The sequence below is a fragment of the Hippocampus comes genome, unplaced genomic scaffold (genome assembly GCF_001891065.2).
Source record: "Hippocampus comes isolate QL1 unplaced genomic scaffold, H_comes_QL1_v1.1 scaffold256, whole genome shotgun sequence".
NCBI lineage: Eukaryota > Metazoa > Chordata > Actinopteri > Syngnathiformes > Syngnathidae > Hippocampus > Hippocampus comes.
In genome coordinates, this window is record NW_017806249.1 from 591,667 (window position 1) to 614,669 (window position 23,003).

Below are 23,003 nucleotides of genomic sequence, written 5' to 3' on the forward strand. Positions count from 1 at the left end.
TCGCGATCAAATGTTGTAGTCCACAGTAAGTCTGTCCCATGATGCGTTTGTCGATGCGAGCAAAGCAGGAAGTACTCAGGGCGAATCCTCTTGCACTTCACGGGTCGCTTCTCTCCGGTGGATCGTCTTGTGTCTAGAAACGTTTTGTTTCCAAGTGTATGTTTTATTGTTCGAAGAGATGTCAGATAACGCAGCGAGGCGTCCCAAGGTTGGGGTGGGTGTACTAGTCACAGACTCGGCTCATCCAGGCTGTGTTCTCCTCGGGAAAAGGAAAAGTGTGATGGGAAATGGGAAGTACCAACTTCCGGGCGGCCATCTGGAGTTTGGGTACGTACTAGGAAGTGAGAACATTTCGCTTTGTACCGCTTTCGTCAGTGATAATTCCATTCATTCACAATCCATGGCACTTTTCCTCCGCGGGCTGGCTGGACCCCATCCAAATTCTCTTCGAGCAATTGGTCGATGGAGTTGGCTGGACTGCCAATCGGCTCTCGCGGTTGAAAACGGAGGGCAAATCTCTTGCGTTACATCTTTGACTGACAACTGATTTTTGTTTGTGATTGGCTGGCAACCAGTTCAGGGTGTCCCCTGCCTACTGCTGGAAGACTGCTTGGATAGGCTCCACCCCCCTGCGACCCTTAAGAGGATAAAGCGGATTGGAAAAATGGGTGGATGGATGGATACCTTTAACTTATATGCAATGTTAGGGTGACCATATTTTGATTTCCAAAAAAGAGAAACACTCGGGATCCTCGAGATACTGAAATGATACTCAAAGATCTCATCCATAATAACATTTGCAACATCAACGACATTTAACATGTACGTAAAGAAATTACAGTTTTATTATCTAACGAAGAAAAAAAAAATTATGTGGAAAAAAATGAATATATTCTTATCTCTGCGGAGCAGACGCTATTGGAGGGACCAAGAACTAAGCAGAGGCTCGGAAGGGATGAAGCCCTTTCCTTTGCCGGTGCCTCTCTTTGGAATGGCGTCCCACTGAACGTTCGGCAAGCCTGCTCGCTGCCCATCTTTAAAACTCGTCTTAAAACTATTTTTTATTCTTTCTCTTTTGCCTCCGCATGAGAATTGAGTTTAGATTTTTTGTTTTATTGTTTCGTTCTTGTATGAATTATTTTTGCGCCGCGTAGAGCACTTTGGATACAGCGGTGGTTGTTTTCAAGTGCTCTCAAAATACACTTGAGTTGAGAATTGAGCGATCGTCCTGGAAATAAATACTGATGCATTAACCTCTTGTCTCATATTTGAAGTCAAACCCAAAATGTTATCCGTCTCACTGTTCCAATACTTTTGGAGGGGAGCGTATACTGACACCGTAATGGTTGGCACGGGTGCCCTCCACTGAAGTGACTGTGTTCTTGTACAGGGAGACGTGGGAGGAGTGTGCCCAGAGGGAGGTGTTAGAGGAAGCTGGCCTGCATTTGGTGAACATCCGCTTTGCTTCCGTGGTGAATTCCATCAGACTGGAGGAGCAGTATCACTACGTTGACATTATTATGCAAGGAGAATTGGACAAGGAGCGATCCAAAGAACCCCAGAACTTGGAACCGGAGAAAAATGAGGGTGTGTCATGGAATATTTACAAACTAACAACCTCAAAAATTGATCCTCCGTTTGCCGTGTTAACCATAAGCCAATCTGACACAGAAGAGTCCCACAAAATTGGAAACCGGAGTATCAGTGGCTGTTTTTGCCATGTGCCATATGTGCGGCCAAACAATGGAATAGAATACATCTTTATGTCTCGAGCCCTTTCACAACGGCTGCAATTGTAACAAAGCGCTTCGCAGAACATTTTAACAGAAAATAACAAAAACTATACAACACATAACGTAAAACATGGCCAAGAATACAATCGCAAGTATTCCTGCACGCGCCTTGCAGTATTTCTGCCAATCCGCCCCCTCAAAGATGCGATGTGAAATGGTTTTCTGTTGGCATCATAACATGTCAATCGTTGGCTTTTTTGTCTGGGGAATTGGCAACCGGCTCAGCGTGTCCCCCGCCTACTGCCCAAAGACGACTGGGATGGGCTCCGGCATGCGTGACCCTCCCGAGGATAAGATGATTAGAAAATGAATGGATGTCAACTGAAGAATTCAGATTCAGTGTCAATGCAACAATTTCGCCCAACTTCTGTTGACTGAATTAATCTCAGCACTTGTGTAGGTCAATTTCCCACGGCAGCGGTAAACTGGAGTGACTTTGTCTTTCCATCCTATCCCAGGATGGACATGGACGAGGTGGGAGCAGTTTCCTCCAGAAGATCGGCTCTTTTTGCCCCTGGCGCATCTGCGAGAGCAACGATACCATCCCTTCACCAGCACAAAAGCCGAAACTTTGAAGTAACTCATGTTACGTGTTTTCTCCAGCGTTGAACAATCCTTGTCCTTTCTGTAAATTTCCCCAGTGTGGGACAAATAAAGGATATCTCATCTTATCTTTGCAATGCAGCTTCGTGTTTTACTCTGTTGTCGCGAGGGTACATTAGAAGTTTGACGTGAGATCCTTTTTTTCATCCCGACAGATGCTGGCATTTTTTTTATCCCATTTGACATGATGCTTTCACCAGGAGCATGAGAAACATTTATTTTCTGCAATTGCGCAAACAGGCGCACCAAAAAGCCTTCCATTTTCTTAAAAGCTCACAGTGCGCCTTAAAATCCGATGCGCCTTGTACATGGTCATTATGGTAATATTTTGACCCCAAAAGGGCTCCTTGCTCGAGACATGCTGTCAACGCAGAGTTCAAACTTCAGGCGATCGAGTTCCGCAGTTGAACACGGAAATGGAGCAGCGGCAGGAGAGTTCTAACGTTAACGAGTCAACGTTATAACTTGCTGTTGGTTAAGTGAACTGTGTCGCTGCTTCATTCAATACGTTTTACTGACATCTGATCGTTCTGTTGGCATTTCCTTGAGCGTAGATCCATCTGGTGGAGGCATTGCAGATTGCATCTTATAATGCGGTGCGTCCAATATAGGAAAAAAAAAAATACAAAATGGGCCATTCAGTGAAGGTGCGCCTCATAGTCCAGTGCGCCTTTTAGTGTGGAAAATACAATATGTACCCAGAAAATAAAATAAAATAAAATCTTCCTGCTTTTGTGTTCCAACATTCATATGCAAACATCGGTCTGGGTCAGAACTTGTGCTTGGTGACCGCTGAAATGTAAACATTCACGTAAATGCTCCTGTGAGCCACTGGAAGTTGTTTTTCTTCCAGCGCGATTCGCTATCATGTTCTGGGGCAGTGAAATATAAATACGCATTCAGAGTGCGACATCCATTTGTTGAAGGTCACACGGTAGCTGCGACTGCGACCGCCACCAGCACAGTCCAAATCGTTGGGACGGTGGATGCCACCACGGCGCCGTTAAAGACCTTGTTGTGGGCGTAGGTGATGATGTGTAAGGCGCCGTCGTAGGCTTCCTCACAGGTGGGCCGGATCTGATCCTCGGGGAGCTCGAAGCCGTAACGGCCGTCATCTCTCAGCTCAAAGGTGTACGAGTAGGGGATTCCTTGGAACCGAGCCCAATCTCGGGAGGAACCGGAATTGGGATCTATCGAAGAGCACGTTGACGAACGTCATTTTCAGCAGCCGTCGGTTTATCCTTCGTACGTACACGCCTCCGAGTCTTCAATTAACACGCACAAACATGGAGACTCGGCACAGACACCCACATCCAGATACCAAGCGGACATTTCTTTCCGTGAGGCAGCGGCGCTGAAGTATGTCAACAACAGTTCAACGGTGATATGTCATGTGTTCACTTACATAATATATCCGGCGAGGTTCCGACTCTGTAGACCTTCCCGTGGACTTTCTTAATGGCCTCCGCTGCACCCATACCAACTTCCATCTAAAGAATCGGACAGCACACTCTTTTTTTTTTTCTTCCAATCTGACTTCACATTTAATCACTGAAAGATATCCGTCGATGCGCATTTACATACGAGTTCCTTGTAGTTGGCGGCGGTGAAATTAGGGTGACCGTAGGGAACCAGAAGCAGCTGGCCGTAGGAGTGGATGGTGAGGAAACACAGGAAGTCCTCTTTCCGGCTTCCCACAAAGTAGCTCACGGCCAGCGTCTCGGGCTCGGACTCGGCGCCTCTGCCGCAGTAAGTCGCGTGGCAGCAGTCAAATGACACCCCGATGGCTTTGAAGAAAATGAGAACCGCATAAATATACCTGACCCTCAAACGCGCAACACATTTCGGGTGACATTGCCACTGAAATTGTTGCGACGGAGAGAAACACTCACTGCCCCAATTGGCGTCGAAGTTGCGGTTAAGATCCGTCCCCGAGCAGTTGCAGCCTGCAGGTTCTGGTGATCTGTTCTTCCTCCAGAGACGGGTCTAAATGGGTCAGAGTCGACGGTTTTAGTAAGCCGCTTGCGGCGCGTTATTGTGGCAACGCCAAGAGTCAAGAGTTGATGATGATGGTTGGCAGGCTGGAGCCGATCCCAACAGACTTTGGGTGTCCATCCAGGATGAACCAAATATAAATGAACGAGACACGTGTACAAAACTACATAAAGCAGGAAATGTTGTGGAAAGAGCGCCTGTAGTTACAGGAAGTGATTGACAGGTCGAAGTGCATAGCATGTAAGTTGAGGGGTTGGTTGTTTTTAGTGGATAGCTCTACTTTACGAACGCCAAAAGGACAGATGGAATCCTTTAAAGGCAGTTTTATTAAAAGGGGGGGGGGGGGAGACGTCTGCTCCGCAGCACGTTCGTGAACACACCTCGTAACTAAATTCACTTCCTGCTTCTCTTACTCCAACAGCCAATCAGAACCCATCAACGTAAAAACATGTCTCATTATTAAACAACAGAATATAATTGAGGTATTCTTAACATGAAATAATATGATGCGCAAACATAAAATGACAATAATAATATATAACAATATAATAATAATAATAATATAACATAAGCTTAAAAGCACACGAAGTGCTGAAAACACTTTTTAGGTACAGTAGCCGTATGAAACGTGTGCTAAACCACACAAATCCCGAGTGGACAGACGATCGGGCAATCGCTGTCAACAGATTTGGAAGACGAACGAAATGTTTGGAGCAAAAGACGGACAACGAAAGTGTCTTTTCATGGAATCGCGTCTGTCTGGTGTTTCGAGTGACACCTAGTGGCCATTTGTATGATACACAGCTTCCGTTTTGTTGTCCTGCAAGTAAATCGACCGGGACATGATTTCAGTCACATATGACACTTGAGATACGCCGTTTCAAGAGCAGCAAGTAGTCAGTGAGAAAATAAATATTCACTGACATATTTCATCAGGTTCAAGAGGCATCGATAACCTTTCATCTCATCTAAGAGTAGAGGCTTAAATTGAATCATGCGATGGCGAGAGATGACCCCCTTCTTGAGCCGCGGTCTCAGCAAAGTCATCTGAAAAGTCCAAAATACCGTTTCAAGAGCAGCAAGTAGTCAGTGAGAAAAAAAATATTCACTGAAATATTTCATCAGGTTCAAGAGGCATTGATAACCTTTCATCTCATCTAAGAGTAGAGCCTTAAATTGAATCATGCGATGGCAAGAGATGACCCCTTCTTGATCCGCGGTCTCAGCAAAGTCATCTGAAAAGTCCAAAAGGCGAAAGGTGTTCCCACCCACGATTAAAATTCATCAACACAAGGGGTCAAACGAGCTCTTCGTTTGCATTTCATTTGGCGTTTGTACATTTTCGAAAACACGATTTGGGCTCGTTTGTTAATGCGCGTGTTTCCCATTCGGAAAATGTCTTTGCGTTCATATAATTAGTTTTCAAGTACTCGGTTCGGCCACTAACTAGAATGGGATTTTTTCTAATCATCATCTTTTTTCATGTTCTATTTTCCGGAATTTTCCATCTCATCTTTTAATTTTGTTGTTCTACTTCTTCCATTCATAACTTGAACTAGAATGGGATTTTTTTCTAATCATCATCTTTTTTCATGTTCTACTTTCCGGAATTTTCCATCTCATCTTTTAATTGCATTTGCCAGATGACTCAACCAAAGATTGTTACGGTTCGACTCATCAGTCAGTGAGCTCACAGGATTGCCAGAAACCGACCAAGGTCCAATTAGATTCTTCTGACGTCATCCCTTTATCGAGCTGCATGCTAATGCGATGTGATACTTTGCTGTGATGTACTTTGCGATGTTCTAGTCCTCAATTTAGGAATAAGAGGTTGACTGTTCGTGTTTACAAGAGGTTGCTTTTCTACTTCATTCAGTCAATGTATCACTGACCGAGTTGTCCTTCCACGAATAGATGTAGCCGTCCATGTTGAGCACCGGGGTGACGTAAAAGTCCATGTTCCGAATCATCTCTCCCATTTTCGGGTCTGTCTTGTAGGTCCGCAAGATCTGAAATGAAAAGATCACGGTTCCGAGTCTTTGTTCATTGAACGTTCCGGTCCGTGCGCCGTCAATGCTGGAACGTGGGACATGATTACCCGGCTGACAAAGTATTGACAGAAGGCCGGAGCGATCCACTCCCTGGCATGAATACCGCAGTCCATCCAGATGGCTTTCTTTTTCGCTCCAGTGTCTGCACCGATCTGCAAAGCAAACAGGACGACGGTATTTCTATTTCGGGTCCTCAGGTGAAACATGCGGTTACCTTGAGCAAGCTGATTGTCCGCAGCTCGTAGGTTTTTCCGTAATCCATGACGGTCACAATATCGGGATAGGCCTTTGCAACCTGAGTCATCCATTCAGAGATCTGTTGGATTAAAAAAAAAAAAAAAAAACTCTTAGACCTTGGTCGGACTGCAGGCAAATAAATAAATAAACAAACAAACAAATATTTTTTTTTTCCAATCAGTGCAGATGCAAGGTGGCCATGACAAAAATCACATTTGCCTTCGAATCTCTCAATCTGTGTGTGAGGGTGTGTGTATCCTTACCTCTGACATGGGATGGTATTTGTCGTAGTTGTACTCTGGTCTGTTACACACACCAAGATAGGATCGGGAAAAATTCATTGACACGATTTCGCTCCATTTTACGGAAACATACTAAATCTCCAAGATTTCAAGCCAGACATTGCTCAGTGATACCGCTACCAGTTGTGTATCTTGTGTGTGTGTGTGTGTGTGTGTGTGTACAATTTGATTTGCTTTCACAATGGCAATACAGTAAATTCATTGCAAAACGCAAGTTGAGATGATACAAATACTGGACCTTAATTCATTTAGTCCTGATAAAGTAAGTGTGTAAATCGACCATCCTCGCCTCAAAAATGTTTAATCCCCTATCTGAAAAAAAAAAAAAAAAAAAAGCAAATGACTCACTTTTCTAGCGTTGCAGCTGCTGCCACTGAGAGCAGAGCCGCAAGAGCGACTCCCACATCACGGATTGCCGTCATTTCGAAGAAGAGTTGTTTGCTCGCAAAGTTTCGAACCTGCGGTTCCTTTTATAGGAATCGCGGCTCCTTTAGATAGCGTCAAATCAGATAAAGACGCACCTTTGCCTCATTCGCAGATGCGTTAGCGTTATGCTGATCATGTGTCCGTCGACTTTATTGGCCAGTTAATTTGTAATCTCATTTGAAGGTTACGTGATAATCTTTCTGAATAAACAACTATTTATGGTATGACAATAAAAGTCATCTGTTTATGGATTAATTTTATCTAATGTTTGTCCTCATCAGAGTTGGAGCTAGCTAAACCGGCCGGCTACTTCAGCTGATTTTGGGCAAGAGGCAAGGTACAGACCGGACAGGTCGCCATCTAATCTTGGGGCGCGTATAAGCAACCGTGCGCTCCCACTCACCTCTATGGACAATTTCGACTCTTGTATGAACCTAAAACGCATGTTTTGAGCATGTCAGAGGAAGCTGTAGCACCTCATGTGTGTGCACGGTTTTACAGTGCTCTTGATTCATTTAGTTTTTTTTTTTACAAGTGTGCATCTTCGAACGCATGTTACGAGCATGTCAGAGGAAGCTGTAGCACCACGTGTGTGCACGGTTCTACAGTGCTCTTGATTCATTTTTTTTTTTTTTTTTTTTTTACAAGTGTGCATCTTCACTCATCTATATCCATCCATCCATCTATTTTCTGGTCCGCTTTACTCTCCCAAGGGTCGCGGGGCGTGCTGGAGCCTATCCCAGCCGTCTTCGGGCAGTAGGTGGAGGACACCAGGCGACAGATGACGTCGTCATGAGCTCCGTTGAAGAAAAGCGCCGTTCTGTTATGTGACACGGCATTTGAAGAGGAATATTTTTGATTGAACAAGAGTTTTATATTCACAAATGTCAATTTTCAAAAACAAAACCCATCTTTTGTGTGTTGCTGAAAGAGTTGGGTGTATATTAACACCAGGCGACAGATGACGTCATCATGAGCTCCGTTCAAGAAAAACGCCGTTCTGTTATGTGACACGGCATTTGAAGAGGAATATTTTTGATTGAACAAGAGTTTTATATTCACAAATGTCAATTTTCAAAAACAAAACCCATCTTTTGTGTGTTGCTGAAAGAGTTGGGTGTATATTTTTGTTCGATATCTGGCGGTAAAAATAAGACAAACCTTGAAATTGTGTTCCCCTTTCAATGCTTTCGATGTTTCTTGTTTTTTTTTTTACTTAGGCCGCATGGCATTTATTTATTCTTATTTTCCTATTTATTATTTTTACATTTTAAAATACAATTTTGCTTGATGTGATGATGACGTATTATTTTTTCTCATATATGACGTACGGATGTTCAATCTCTTAATATATTAAATAAACAAAAAAAAAACGTGTTCTGCTACCTAATCCGCCACCTAGTGCTTGTTTTTTCAAACTTTAATAGATTAACTAAGGCGTGCTATTTTTTTTTAATGAGCCGTGTTGCTGAAAAATCAATGAACGCTGCTGGTTTTAAGCACATTAAAAAAAAAGTTCTAAAAAAAAATGTCTCTAGGGGAAAGTGGCTCTTGTGAGGAATAAAAGGATCAAGTGGTTAAACTTGGCGCGCTGACTACAAAAGGTATGAAATCACAAATTTGGGGGAAAATTATGGAAACTTATTGATCGTTTTCAACATGATAAAGTTTACATTTCAAGATCCCGATTTCACATCATTCATTTTCCATTTGCCGATTTTAATGAGCCGTGTTGCTAAAAAATCAACGAACGCTGCTGGTTTTAAGCACATTAAAAAAATAAGTTTTAAAAAATGTCTCTAGGGGAAAGTGGCTCTTGTGAGATATAAAAGGATCAAGTGGTTAAACTTGGCGCGCTGACTATAAAAGGTATGAAATTACAAATTTTGGGGAAAATTATGGAAACTTATTGATCGTTTTCAACATTATAAAGTTTACATTTCAAGATCCCGATTTCACATCATTCATTTTCCATTTGCCGATTTTGCTGACGACGAACGTCTTTAGAACGTAAACTACGTTGCAACGGCCACATTTTTCCAACAAAATAGTGAAAAGGTCTTGGTTACAACAAAGCGTGGGAAGCTAACTGCCGCCGTGACCTTGCTTATGAACAAGATGTACAGCGCGGGGATTCCCCCGCTGTTGCTTGGCAACCCTTCTGATCGAATCGTTCATTGTTGCACTTTGGAGCCACATGCTCTGAAAACATGTCCGGTAAACGGAAATCAAATCTCGCAGTCTGTGAAGGCTGAAATTGTCTCTCACTTTCGAAAGCAGACGAAGCTCAGCCGAGACTTTGAATTGGCAAAGTCAACCATTTCGACAATCATCCCGAGTGGCAACAAAATCATGGCCAACAGATTGAAAGATGATCGTAAAGGGCTACGGGTGCTGCGACACATGCTAAACTGACGTCGGCTGGCTTCGTCGATGGCACCGGCAAATGCCAATGGCAGCTAACATTTGCTGACTGAAAGTTTTCAGAGATGACGTAGGAACGCTACATTTGTTTGTTTCATGTCTTATGAAATCTTTTTTTTTTCTCCATATACACGTATTTTTTCTTGATGTGTTTATACTCTCTTACATGGTCCTGTTTTTCCATCTATAAATGCTCGTACTGTATCATACATCATAGTTGGCGGCCATTTTAATGGAAATGGTTACAGTGAACTACCATCGTAACGTACAGATTTGTGATGTCCCTTTCGGTACGTTGCAAGCAGGTTCGACTGTGCTTCGAAGCATTTCAAAATGTCATCTGCTATCCTTTCCACTGTGCAGCAGGTGTCGGTCAAGAGCTCATGTCAGTGAAGCATGGAGTCATGAAACTGAAGCAACACCTCAGTGGTTCATGAGGCTTCATTTTCCCCTTCACTTGTCAGAAGTAACCTTTGCCAATGGTGATATTAACGTATCCGCGCCCGTCTTTGGAATTGCTACAACCTACTCTTCCGAGTATCTCCGGGTCATCTCGCTTGAGATAGGATAGGAAAGGAAAGCTCCCGCGCAAAAGCAAGTGGCTCTCGCCATCCGCATCATTATCTTCAGCAGGTGTTTCCTCATGATGCCGCTGATGGATGGCGCTCGTGATGTCGGTGAAGGGCTGCAACTTGGAAGCAGCATCCTGATTGGCTCCGATGCCGAGGGGAGAGAGAGCGGGAGCAAAAGAGAGAGCCGGAAAGCGCCAGCTTCATTCCTCTACAGTGGTGCCTCCGTCTCCGCAGTGCGCGTCGTACGTCACACCGCTCCATCTCCGCACTCGCGGCACAATCCCCATTTCTGCAAACAGTCTCTGTGTGTTTTTCTTCCTTTTTTTTTTTTTTTTTTTTTTGGAACTCTGCCTACCCGCCCAAGTTTCTCTCAACCTTGACTTGGATTCCCACAAGGACAACGGCGGCCCCTTGATCGCTCGTGAGTGCAGGTGCGAGCCCATGCAGACGGCGGAGAGAATGTCCCTGCAGGAGGGAAACGCCAGCGCGTCGGAGGCGTCCGGCTGCGTGGAGCTGTGGAATATCAGCGTGGAATTCAACGCGAGCTGCGCCAACACATCCACCAACAGACCCAAAGGTAAATGTCCAAAAATGACGTTTTCTTCCCACTGTTCCCTTTTTCCCTCCTCGCCTCCAACGATTGTCGTCCCTTGACGGTGTTCAAGTGAGATTCAACTCAAAAGTTGTCCAATGTTCTCTTCACCAGCTCCGCGTTGTAAAGAAGAAAAAAAACAACCCCTCCCTGCCATAATAGTGTTTAATTAATGCTCCCTCTGAATGTTTGTTCTTCCTCATTAATAGCAGATGCAGAAATTTGGTTTTTGTGATTATTTATTCATGTTCTTCCCAGTACACTTGTCGCAAATAAAAGGAACATAGACGGCACAAGAGCCACCAAAAACTAACTTCTAATTCTGCAGGGTGTAGTTTTCAACTAAATTGTGTGCAAAGATAAATATGTTTAAATTTACCATTCATAAATTAAAATGCAGCTACTGCTTACCAAGATTCCAATTCCGGGTTCACTGGTCTGCTATTTCGAAAAAATCTTTTTGTACTATTCCGAACACCCATTTTAACCTAACGCTAACTTTATTTTGAGTGTAATTCCTCTGTCGACCACTCGAGGGCAGCGCACTAGCAAAAAAAGCGTGTCAGGAAGAAACCGAAAGTATTTCAGTACAGCGAGTTGGTTGAAAATTGTTGACCGTCATCCTCTGTAATCCTGCTTTTTACACCTACTAAAAGCGATGGCCATCGGTTCATTTTAGTCAACGCATGGCAGTACCAGTGCACTGTTTGTGCAATCATTTTGTTTTCGTTGCTCTTGCTCTCAATACATTGTTGACATGGTTTGCATTTTGAAGCTTTAAAAATCGAACTGCGGTCGAAAAATTAATTCAGGTCATAATTTTAATGCTCGGTGAACTGGATTAAAGAACGAGGGGGCGGGGTGCAGGTCCCCAAAAAGCCATAGTTTCCCCACCGTTGGTTGGGAATTTGAGGAATGTGGCGCATTTGATTATTTTCTACACGGAGGGAGAAAATGGGCCAATTTCTACCTCTCTCGGCTTCTTATTGATTTCGTATCCGCCGTCAAGTCGTAATCATGCAACAGAGCCTCAACCTTGGCCCGTCTGACTCAACAAATCACAGAAATGCCGCGGGGGTCCGTGCATAAGATCTCCAGCGTTTATTTCACAGCCACGGCTGTAAATTATTCATGGAATTCCCTGGCATTTGCACACATACCGTAGTCGTCTCGATCGAGGCAGACAGACAAATGACATCTTTGCGGATTGTCCACTTGTTGCAAATCAAGTCATTCATTCTTGCTAATGACCGGCCGCCACCAACCGGAGCAATGCCGCACCAGGGCCAAGTGAATGTTTTCAAACATCTTTGCGGATTGTCCACTTGTTGCAAATGAAGTCATTCATTCTTGCTAATCACCGGCCGCCACCAACCGGAGCAATGCCGCACAAGGGCCAAGTGAATGTTTTCAATGGGAAGAAGCCTTTTTTTTTTTTTTTAACTTCGATTTGGGGGTGATGCGCCGAGCTTCAGAAAAATCAGCATCTTCAAAAATAGAACAAGCCGACTTTAATTTCTACTTTGTGGGGAATATGGAGGAGCAACTTTTATTTCCTCAAAGTGACACATGGTACGCAAGACTGAAAAAAATGGAACATTGTGAACTCGGCAAAGGGAGTCATCGGCAGTTTAAAATGATTGAAAAGCTGTTCAGAAGCCTGCAGATGTTTTATTATGATGATTATTTTTTTTAATCAACACTGATGCGAAAGGCAATGGGCTTGTTCACCATGTGCCGTTTTAATTGGATGCGGTAAGAAATGAGGAGCTGCTGAAGGATTTGAGAACAGCGGCGGTCTAAGGCGATGGGTTTTCCTGCTTGGAACGGAATCAAGTGAATCGTCCGGGAGAGTTAATTACGAAGCGTCAATTGTCTTTGAGCTGAAACGTCTTGGAAGCAACGCCATAATCCGGCGCGGAACCAGAATTGGCGTGCGGTATTCCAAATGTGTCCGCGCAAGAGCTAGTGCGGCACTTTAAAAGAAGATGAATTCGCTCTGCAAGCTGCGCTTGTCACTCAAACTTTGTCTACAGCGGTGGTTGTTTTGCAAGTGCTCTCGAAATACTGTTGAGTTGAGTTGATGATTTCGTACCCATACATAAAAACACGATGACGCCATCGAATGGACAGGATGAAACTGTTTTTAGCACATTTTTCACTTCAGTTCAATCTGCTGCTCTTTCTGGTATGTGCGCCCCGACCATCTGGGGGGCCGTAAAATATTGTCAGACGTACGAGAGTTTCACAACTGACTCGGCAAGCTGCGCTTATAAGAGTCTTTTTTTTTCCACAGAGGGGAAAGCATAACTTTGAATCATATTGTCATTCTACATGTGTTGCTACGGTTTTTGTGGTCAAATAGTTGCTTCATGTGTTAACACCATAATCTAGATGGGGTCATGAATAGCATCTCTGGTGTTTTCTCACCGTGTTAACGTTAAGCTAACGGACGTGAAGGCGCAGTGTGCAATTCTGTTAAGTTCAACAGTAAACTTTTCTGGGTATGACAAAAGTCAGCCTCTTATTTTGGCAACGTCTGCTTGTTGTCACGAAACCTGAGTTTTCACTGCCAAAATATCAAAGCAAAAAACCCCTCAAAAAACCCAAACGTCTTGTAGATCAAAATTTCCCCACCTACAGGATCACAACTGTCCCCTTTCAGAAATACGCATCTCCATGATGCCATTATTTGTGGATAATATCAAAGACATTCTTGCAATTGTTTACCCATCCAAACTGTCACAGCATATTTCCTGAAATGTATTTGCTTTTTTAATACGATAGTTTGGGTTTTATGGCCGTAATACGCTGGCGGTGGAGACGGTTTACGTGGACGCGGTGGGCCTTAAAGCTCACATTTGTTGGTCGGAAGCGTCGCGGACGCAGAATTGACTCGCTATGTGATTCTCCGGAGAAGCTGCAGTGCTGTAACTCAGCCTCCGCTTGTCTGTGCGAGGCTTCCCTTGAAATAGATGTGCGCTTAACGCCTACGGGACAACGTTTCTTGCTTTCCTTCTGTTTCCTAGTTAACAGCAACTCCAAAATTCTCACCTGGTGACAAATCACAGGAAATTCATACACAAATGATCAACGAACCCTCCCGACGAGGCCTCGGAACTAATTGAATGCGTGGCGATATTTGTCGTCGGCGTTACCAAAGGCTCTCGGAGAATGTCCACGCAACGGCCGATCAATGGATTTTTCCCCATGGGGGCTGCACCGCGGAAGAACTAATTGAGTTGAATATTGCTGCATCGGTAAGTTGCCTTCCAGAAATGAAATGCGGCCAGCACGCGAGTGCTGTCAAAGGACTCATTTGCAGGGACTTTAATGAGAACTTACAAAAGCAGCGCGGCGCAAAGAAGAAGGTACGGAAAAGATTTCTTCGGTTCAAAACGGCCGCCTTTTTGGAAAGAGCTGCAGAACCTGCATTCAGCCAATTCAAATTGGTGGAAATTTGGCATTCGTGGTCATGTGGATGGGGAAAACCAACAACAAGTGGCTTTTCCTTGTTTTTCTTTCTTTCCTCCTCTCAAATTCTAGTCGCAAGTGCTTTACGGTGGCATTGAACAAGCAGCAGGTTGACGGACCACCAATAGTGGAGCAGCACATGTCGATGGATAATACTCACAGGGATTCTTTATCATCTGCAAAGAATGAATGTGACTGCAGTTTACTGAGGGGCTGAGGCCGTCGAGTAGAACCATACAGAGTGCCATTTTTCTTTAAAAATACAAAATAATCAAATTGGGATTTTATTGGGATGCTGAAACGGGTTACGAGGATCTCATTCATTGCCTGGGAAAAGATCGTTGAGTCAAGTGAACGGTCATGGTAAGACACCCCTGTTACAAAGAGGCTTATGTAACTATCTATAATTATGAGGAGTCGAGAAAGTAAAGTTTTATGTCGCAGCACATCAGAAGAGTCCAAACATTTTTTTTTTAAATGTGCAAACAAGCACTTGAGATTTGAATGTCACGTTGCATCTCTGCCTGTGACGTCACCTTTTAGATTTCCAATCGGAACAAGTGGGCTATTGAATTATTGGCATGTAAATTAAGAACGGTTTGCGTCAAATTGATTGATCCTACATCGACGCAAAATGGGCTGCACGACTCAAATGGCCCGACCAGCACGTCGGGCCATTTGAAACAATTACAATTCGTACAAAAAAAAAAAAAAGCAACGCCATAATCCGGCGCGGAACCAGAATTGGCGTGCGGTATTTCAAATGTGTCCGCGCAAGAGGTAGTGCGGCACTTTAAAAGAAGATGAATTCGCTCTGCAAGCTGCGCTTGTCACTCAAACTTTGTCTACAGCGGTGGTTGTTTTGCAAGTGCTCTCGAAATACTGTTGAGTTGAGTTGATGATTTCGTACCCATACATAAAAACACGATGACGCCATCGAATGGACAGGATGAAACTGTTTTTAGCACATTTTTCACTTCAGTTCAATCTGCTGCTCTTTCTGGTATGTGCGCCCCGACCATCTGGGGGGCCGTAAAATATTGTCAGACGTACGAGAGTTTCACAACTGACTCGGCAAGCTGCGCTTATAAGAGTCTTTTTTTTTCCACAGAGGGGAAAGCATAACTTTGAATCATATTGTCATTCTACATGTGTTGCTACGGTTTTTGTGGTCAAATAGTTGCTTCATGTGTTAACACCATAATCTAGATGGGGTCATGAATAGCATCTCTGGTGTTTTCTCACCGTGTTAACGTTAAGCTAACGGACGTGAAGGCGCAGTGTGCAATTCTGTTAAGTTCAACAGTAAACTTTTCTGGGTATGACAAAAGTCAGCCTCTTATTTTGGCAACGTCTGCTTGTTGTCACGAAACCTGAGTTTTCACTGCCAAAATATCAAAGCAAAAAACCCCTCAAAAAACTCAAACGTCTTGTAGATCAAAATTTCCCCACCTACAGGATCACAACTGTCCCCTTTCAGAAATACGCATCTCCATGATGCCATTATTTGTGGATAATATCAAAGACATTCTTGCAATTGTTTACCCATCCAAACTGTCACAGCATATTTCCTGAAATGTATTTGCTTTTTTAATACGATAGTTTGGGTTTTATGGCCGTAATACGCTGGCGGTGGAGACGGTTTACGTGGACGCGGTGGGCCTTAAAGCTCACATTTGTTGGTCGGAAGCGTCGCGGACGCAGAATTGACTCGCTATGTGATTCTCCGGAGAAGCTGCAGTGCTGTAACTCAGCCTCCGCTTGTCTGTGCGAGGCTTCCCTTGAAATAGATGTGCGCTTAACGCCTACGGGACAACGTTTCTTGCTTTCCTTCTGTTTCCTAGTTAACAGCAACTCCAAAATTCTCACCTGGTGACAAATCACAGGAAATTCATACACAAATGATCAACGAACCCTCCCGACGAGGCCTCGGAACTAATTGAATGCGTGGCGATATTTGTCGTCGGCGTTACCAAAGGCTCTCGGAGAATGTCCACGCAACGGCCGATCAATGGATTTTTCCCCATGGGGGCTGCACCGCGGAAGAACTAATTGAGTTGAATATTGCTGCATCGGTAAGTTGCCTTCCAGAAATGAAATGCGGCCAGCACGCGAGTGCTGTCAAAGGACTCATTTGCAGGGACTTTAATGAGAACTTACAAAAGCAGCGCGGCGCAAAGAAGAAGGTACGGAAAAGATTTCTTCGGTTCAAAACGGCCGCCTTTTTGGAAAGAGCTGCAGAACCTGCATTCAGCCAATTCAAATTGGTGGAAATTTGGCATTCGTGGTCATGTGGATGGGGAAAACCAACAACAAGTGGCTTTTCCTTGTTTTTCTTTCTTTCCTCCTCTCAAATTCTAGTCGCAAGTGCTTTACGGTGGCATTGAACAAGCAGCAGGTTGACGGACCACCAATAGTGGAGCAGCACATGTCGATGGATAATACTCACAGGGATTCTTTATCATCTGCAAAGAATGAATGTGACTGCAGTTTACTGAGGGGCTGAGGCCGTCGAGTAGAACCATACAGAGTGCCATTTTTCTTTAAAAATACAAAATAATCAAATTGGGATTTTATTGGGATGCTGAAACGGGTTACGAGGATCTCATTCATTGCCTGGGAAAAGATCGTTGAGTCAAGTGAACGGTCATGGTAAGACACCCCTGTTACAAAGAGGCTTATGTAACTATCTATAATTATGAGGAGTCGAGAAAGTAAAGTTTTATGTCGCAGCACATCAGAAGAGTCCAAACATTTTTTTTTTAAATGTGCAAACAAGCACTTGAGATTTGAATGTCACGTTGCATCTCTGCCTGTGACGTCACCTTTTAGATTTCCAATCGGAACAAGTGGGCTATTGAATTATTGGCATGTAAATTAAGAACGGTTTGCGTCAAATTGATTGATCCTACATCGACGCAAAATGGGCTGCACGACTCAAATGGCCCGACCAGCACGTCGGGCCATTTGAAACAATTACAATTCGTACAAAAAAAAAAAAAAAGAAAATAAATACAACTTTTTACCGAATCATGACCGGACAAACTTTACAGAAGGTTATTTGCTCCAGTCAATCACGCCTCGGCAGTCTGCTGTGACGCGTCTCATCGCAGCCCAACCATAAAACCAAACGACACGAGGTGTTGAAACCTGAACGACTCCCCCGTGAGGCAGCGGAATTACGGCGCAGCTGGCCGTAATCCTCAATCAGACACCGAGTGCATTTGTAAGCTTTGCCCCCTCCACCCACCCCACCCCATGTTTCATGTCAACACTTGGAAATGTGTCTTATGTGGACATTTTCGAAATGCGACGTACAGTTGCTAGGCTTGAGTGAGTCAACGCAAATGAAGCGGACAGACCGGCAAGGCTCCGGGGGGGGGGGGGGGGGCGCCGGGGGGGGGGGGGGCGCAAAGATAAGCTAATTTTTCACTCCTCGCAGTCGCAAGACAGAGCGCCACTTGGGTGTGCTCCCATCTTGGACATCTGTGGAGCGGCGGGTTTCTTCGTTTTTTTTTTTCTTCTTATGACTGCCAATTACATCGGCAGACGCGGGCCAGGCTTACTTTTAAACAGCCTTAGTGAAGGATGAAATGGGATTAAAATGCCCCCCCACGGCGTACTGCACAGGTGTCAAACTCAAGGCCCGGGGGCCACATCTGGCCCGCCACATCATTTGATGTGGCCCGCGAAAGCGAATCAAACATGGCAACTTTCATGATGCTTGCTAAAATCTCGACCAAAATTTCTCATTTGTAATAAATAAGAGCGATACTGTAAGCATTTTCTTGTGGGCCAAACCTCTCATTACAGTAACTTCAACAATAAATATGAATGAATCAACCGTTAGTCTTGACTTCTTTATATGGTTTCACTCATCACGGCCCTCCATGTGATTGCTTTTGTCCTCATGCTTTGGATGCAAAGGTGAAAACAGTCCAGTTTTTAATTTTTTTTCAAGGCAAATGTGATTCTCATGACATTTATTTCAGATTTTAATTTGAAGCATTTATTCATCCAAACTCTAACATTTAACTTCAGGAACTGTATGAGTGAACAAAACAGCTTTTCAGAGTTGCAACATGTGAAAGGTTTTCTTCGCCAAGAGAGATTTGTTTTAGAATTGAGCTAAAAGTGCAGCGAGGCTTCAAACGTCTTCCAAATTCATGATTTTTGTCGCACGCCCAATAAAAACCACAACGGTTGTAGTGAGCAATGAAATTTTTGCTTTGCTCGGATTTCCCGATCAAGTCTTATCGCGAGTCCGATTTTAAGAAACGGACGATGCGTCCGATGGGCGAATCTCGGCCCCCGATAATCGGCCCGGCCGATAATCGGTCTCGTAGGAAATGGCTGGTCATGGAGGGAATGTTAGCACGATGGCGAACAAAACACGAGTAGCAAATCTAAAAGAGGGTTAATGCTTAATCATCATTGGCCGGGATGAAACGCAGAGTGACTCCGCGTGCCAAAATGCGTCCGGAGGCCGCGCCGCAGACCTCGCGACTTGTGCCTCGTCACCATCGTTAATCAGAACGCTCAGTCAGCGCGACGCTCGGCGGTTCTCGACCTCGTCCTGTCACATGCTCTCACTTTCAAAACGGACCGGCGCTGACAGGCCGGGGCAAGTCAGCGGAGTGCCCCCCCCCCCCGAAAATGATCGACGGCAATCCGCCGGTGGGAAAAAGCTCTCGGCGTGCGTTTCGGCGTCTTTTGGGGAAAGCCCCGTGCGCAAATATTGATTCACACTCTGGAGGCGGATATTTATCTTCAGTCTCCCCTTTCCAGTTTGACAATGGCTTCCTCAAGCAGTCTGCTCAACCTTGTTTGTTGCTTCATCTTCAAGCTGGCAAATATTGACACCAAGACACTAATCTGTTGATTTTGTGACTCAAGTCGTCAATGAACGGCACAGCAACGAGCTCAAATGGCTTTTTGTCTTTTTTTTTTTTTTTTGCTCGTACTTCCTCATTTGTGAGGTCGGCACGTGTCAGATGTTAACCCGCAAATGGAAGGCGTCGGCGTTTGGGTCAGCCGAGACGAACGTTCCAATTATCGTCTGACATTTTATTCGATCTTCATCGTTTCTCTGTGGAAAACCGAGCGTGAGAAATCATTTTGACGAATGACTCCTTTCCAATTGAGCGCGCGGTCTATCATCGGCGCCGCCGTGGCGCTTTCTTGAAACGGCGGGAAAAGAAGATGCTGTAAATCACCTCTGCTCTCTCCTCAGAGATGGACGCTCTGCTCATCGTGCTCTACACGCTCATCTTCCTGCTCGGCGTCTTCGGCAACCTGCTCATCATCGTCGTGCTGATTCTCAACAAGCGCATGAGGACGGTCACCAACTCCTTCCTGCTGTCGCTTGCGATCAGCGACCTGATGATGGCCATCTTCTGCATGCCCTTCACGTTCATCCCCAACATCCTGGGGGACTTCATCTTTGGGGCCGCCCTGTGCAAGACGGTGGCCTACTTCATGGGTGAGAACGCAACTTTCTGGCCTGATGATGGATTGCTGATGAGGACGGCATGGGGGGGTGGGGGGTGGGGGGAATTTCCTGAAAACTCCACGTTGGTGGCGTTGGTCGAGTTGCATCCTACCATCGACTGGCTTCTCGCTCAGTTTGCCCTAATGAGGGCAAGCGTGATGCAAATTGGATAGAGGGCCTGGTTTCAAGAATAGCTAACCAGCTATTCTGAAAAAAAATGCCAATGAACTAAATTTAAAAAACGGTGGTCGACTGGTTAGCACGTCGACCTCACAGTGCAGAGGCGCAGGGTTCCATTCTGTCTCCGCCCTTCCTGTGTGGGGTGTGCATGTTCTCCCCCGTGCGCGCGTGGGTTTTCTCTGGGTGTTGCGGCTTACTCCCACATTCCAAAAACATGCAGGGCAAGTTAACGGAACACTCGAAATTGTCCCGCGGTGTGAGTGTGAGCGCGGATGGTTGTTGGTCTCTGTGTGCCCTGCGATTGGCAGGCGACCGGTTCAGGGTGTCCCCCGTCTACTGCCCAAAGACAGCTGGGATAGGCTCCAGCACACCCGTGACCATCGTGAGGATAAGCGGATTAGAAAACGGATGGGTGGATGGATAAATCAAAAGAGCCACTTACTGGTGAGCTGCATTGACTTTTTACTGCTAAATTCGAACTCCCCGTGAGAAAGCATGACCGTGATCAATGAGTGAATGAAAGTTAATAAGGAGGAAGGTCAGTTGAGCGTTTTTTTTTTTTTTTCCAATGCGCATATCCAACTGGTCGTAGCTCGGGTTCATAAAAAGTTGGGGACTCCATGTCTTTTTTATTAAATATCCATGAGTTTCCTATTGTGCTGGGTCCCAACAGACCAGAAACCAGTCTATCAAAAAAATATAAATCAATAAAATTGGAGGAACTTAAATTAGGTGATCAGTCACTTCTCTTCTTCTCGTTTTTTTAAATTTTTTTTTTTTTTAACTACTCACACTGAGCAGCTGCTTTGCATAGCTGAAAACAATGCGGCCATTTCTGGAATCGGTAATTTCACCAAATGGCTCTTGAGCCATTAGTTAAAAGGGAACATTATTTAGAAAGGGAATTTTATAATTGCTTGCATTCATGTAGTTGGGACTCTTGGGTGCCTGCCTGTGTAATTACACAACCACTTACTGTCGCTTTTTTTTTTTATTTATTTTTTTTTTGTGTTCCCCCCAATAAATCAAGCCGGTGAGTTTTGCTGGATTGTAAAATCACAATGTTTGGCTCAGTCTATTCTTTTGACGAGGTCATTCCAGAATTGGAGGACATTTTCCATCCCACACATCAAATTTAAAAAAATTCCACATACAAAATACTAAATGCGCAGTAATTGTTCTTGTCCTGAGACCAAATCTAAAAAAAAAAAAAAACGAGAAAAGAAAGTTTGAAAATAGTTGTGAAAATACCAAATAAATCCAACGAATGCCATGTTTCTCTTGTCCCACCCTCCCAAATTGAATCTCAAAAAAACTGTTCAAACGAAATATATATATATATTACATACTTTATATGTATATGTAGATTTCAGCGAGAAGCCAAAATGTCCTCCAATTCTGGAACGAGAAGTTGATTTCTCAACGTCATGCTTGACACAAGGAAGACTTGTTGTGGTCCTAATTCTATCTGCAGGCGATGGTCATGATGTCCAAGACTGTCGCTGGCAACAGAACCGCCAAAATGGATCATCAATGCGCTGATATGAACGACTCATCTCGACCTACAAATGAAAGAAATTGAGCCTGAATGTATTTTTTTTTTTTTTAAGGAGGGGAGGCTGGGGGGTGTCTAACTACTGCGGCTGACGGCCCCTCAGAAAATCTGCTGTAGCTTGAAAATCCCCCCTGACATGTTCTTGACGTCTAACAAGAAGCCCGGCTCTCAAAAAGGCTTCACGGAGCTTGTCGGAGGCTAACGCCGGCGCTCCAAAAAAGCGCCGACGGCCACACGTCTTCGCAAGTGTGACTTGGCAATGAGCTGTCTCCCGTTCGACCGCAGTTGAGCCGGGAATCCTTGTCAGGCTTTTTAGTCAGAGTGAAGCAAAAGTGATGGTTGACTGGCAATACTTGACATCTTGGATCCGGCGTTTCAGCCTTGATGTCGACTTCAACAATCCCATTTTCAACGAGTATCTGAGAGAAAGCTTGCCGCGGCCCCCGTGGGACAGAGAGACTGATACGAAGTCATGAAAACGGCCATTCCCCGCTGGCTGCTTGCATTCTGGAATCAATATACAGCGAAGATCAACGATTAGGGCTCGTCTCATTTGGCTTATGGCTTAACTGGGTGTTCTGCAACCCAACGCGGTTGCAAAGTAACGAGCGGGGCAAACCTGTTCTGCTGCTCGGTATGTAAAATGAACGGAGTTGTTTTCAATTAGGCAACATTCAGAAGATCTTGCTCAGACACGGAGCCAACGATTTGTGGACCAGCAATCGAAAAAGACATTTTCCTTTTTTTTTTTTTTCATTTGGTTTCGGTTTTTTTGAGAACTGAAACCAGGTTCTTGGCTGAAATGGGGCGGAGATTCAATATCATGACGACATTGTATCAGCGTTAAATGCGCAGACGTTTCACCAAAACGACACCGAACTGTAACGAGTGAAGACCACCTCGGCAGTGCGAGACTTGTTGCCCATCCCAATCATGCACGATCGTTTTTGTTTTGTTTTTGTTTTTTTTTGGACCAGCAATCGAAAAAGACATTTTCCTTTTTTTTTGAGAACTGAAACCTGGTTCTTGGCCAGCTCGAACAACTCGGCTGAAATGGGGCGGGGATTCAATATCATGACGACATTGTATCAGCGTTAAATGCGCAGACGTTTCACCAAAACGACACCGAACTGTAACGAGTGAAGACCACCTCGGCAGTGCGAGACTTGTTGCCCATCCCAATCATGCACGATCGTTTTTGTTTTGTTTTTGTTTTTTTTTTTTTGCTGGTAAGCCTAGTGAACAAAACGTCATCGCCGTAAAAAGATTTCTTTGATCACATGGCTGACTCCGTCTTAGCTCCCCCCC

The 23,003-nt window shown here is 44.5% G+C and overlaps 3 protein-coding genes across 4 annotated transcripts in view; 2 read left to right on the forward strand and 1 right to left on the reverse strand.

Moving 5' to 3' along the window:
- nudt15 (nudix (nucleoside diphosphate linked moiety X)-type motif 15) lies at positions 1–2,674 on the forward strand. 2 transcript variants are annotated; one of them, XM_019857440.1, is made up of 4 exons: positions 1–327; positions 1,391–1,587; positions 2,252–2,378; positions 2,506–2,674. In XM_019857440.1, the coding sequence occupies exons 1-3, from the start codon at positions 179–181 to the stop codon at positions 2,371–2,373; spliced, it is 468 nt and encodes a 155-aa protein (XP_019712999.1). In that variant the 5' UTR covers positions 1–178; the 3' UTR covers positions 2,374–2,378; positions 2,506–2,674. The 2 variants fall into 2 exon arrangements, with proteins under 2 accessions (XP_019712999.1, XP_019713000.1); XM_019857441.1 differs by lacking the exon at positions 2,506–2,674 and having other exon boundaries at positions 2,252–2,473.
- A 64-nt stretch (positions 2,675–2,738) lies between these two features.
- Positions 2,739–7,693, reverse strand: cpo (carboxypeptidase O). Its single transcript, XM_019857439.1, has 10 exons — positions 7,330–7,693; positions 6,943–6,982; positions 6,657–6,758; positions 6,490–6,594; positions 6,284–6,400; positions 4,289–4,382; positions 3,981–4,183; positions 3,802–3,886; positions 3,276–3,586; positions 2,739–3,049 (listed from the first exon to the last, which is right to left on the reverse strand). Exons 1-9 carry the CDS (start codon positions 7,401–7,403, stop codon positions 3,324–3,326), a joined length of 1,083 nt encoding a protein of 360 aa, XP_019712998.1. The 5' UTR covers positions 7,404–7,693; the 3' UTR covers positions 2,739–3,049; positions 3,276–3,323.
- A 2,629-nt stretch (positions 7,694–10,322) lies between these two features.
- Positions 10,323–23,003, forward strand: part of LOC109507782 (cholecystokinin receptor-like) — a 24,221-nt gene continuing 11,540 nt past the window's right edge. The window contains exons 1-2 of the mRNA XM_019857431.1: positions 10,323–10,980; positions 19,703–19,951. Coding sequence (XP_019712990.1) covers positions 10,551–10,980; positions 19,703–19,951 — 679 coding nt within the window. The 5' untranslated portion in view covers positions 10,323–10,550. The remainder of the gene's footprint in view (positions 10,981–19,702; positions 19,952–23,003) is intronic.

What these genes read in the sequence shown, in the direction of transcription:
- nudt15 (XM_019857440.1), top strand. Translation starts at nt 179, where the DNA reads ATGTCAGATAACGCAGCGAGGCGTCCCAAGGTTGGGGTGGGTGTACTA. An exon ending in GGCGGCCATCTGGAGTTTGG is followed by an intron (nt 328 to 1,390) that starts GTACGTACTAGG and finishes GTTCTTGTACAG; the next exon opens with GGAGACGTGGGAGGAGTGTG. An exon ending in GGAACCGGAGAAAAATGAGG is followed by an intron (nt 1,588 to 2,251) that starts GTGTGTCATGGA and finishes ATCCTATCCCAG; the next exon opens with GATGGACATGGACGAGGTGG.
- cpo (XM_019857439.1), bottom strand. Translation starts at nt 7,403, where the DNA reads ATGACGGCAATCCGTGATGTGGGAGTCGCTCTTGCGGCTCTGCTCTCA. An exon ending in GTCAATACTTTGTCAGCCGG is followed by an intron (nt 6,401 to 6,489) that starts GTAATCATGTCC and finishes TTTTCATTTCAG; the next exon opens with ATCTTGCGGACCTACAAGAC. An exon ending in CTTCGACGCCAATTGGGGCA is followed by an intron (nt 4,184 to 4,288) that starts GTGAGTGTTTCT and finishes TTTTCTTCAAAG; the next exon opens with CCATCGGGGTGTCATTTGAC.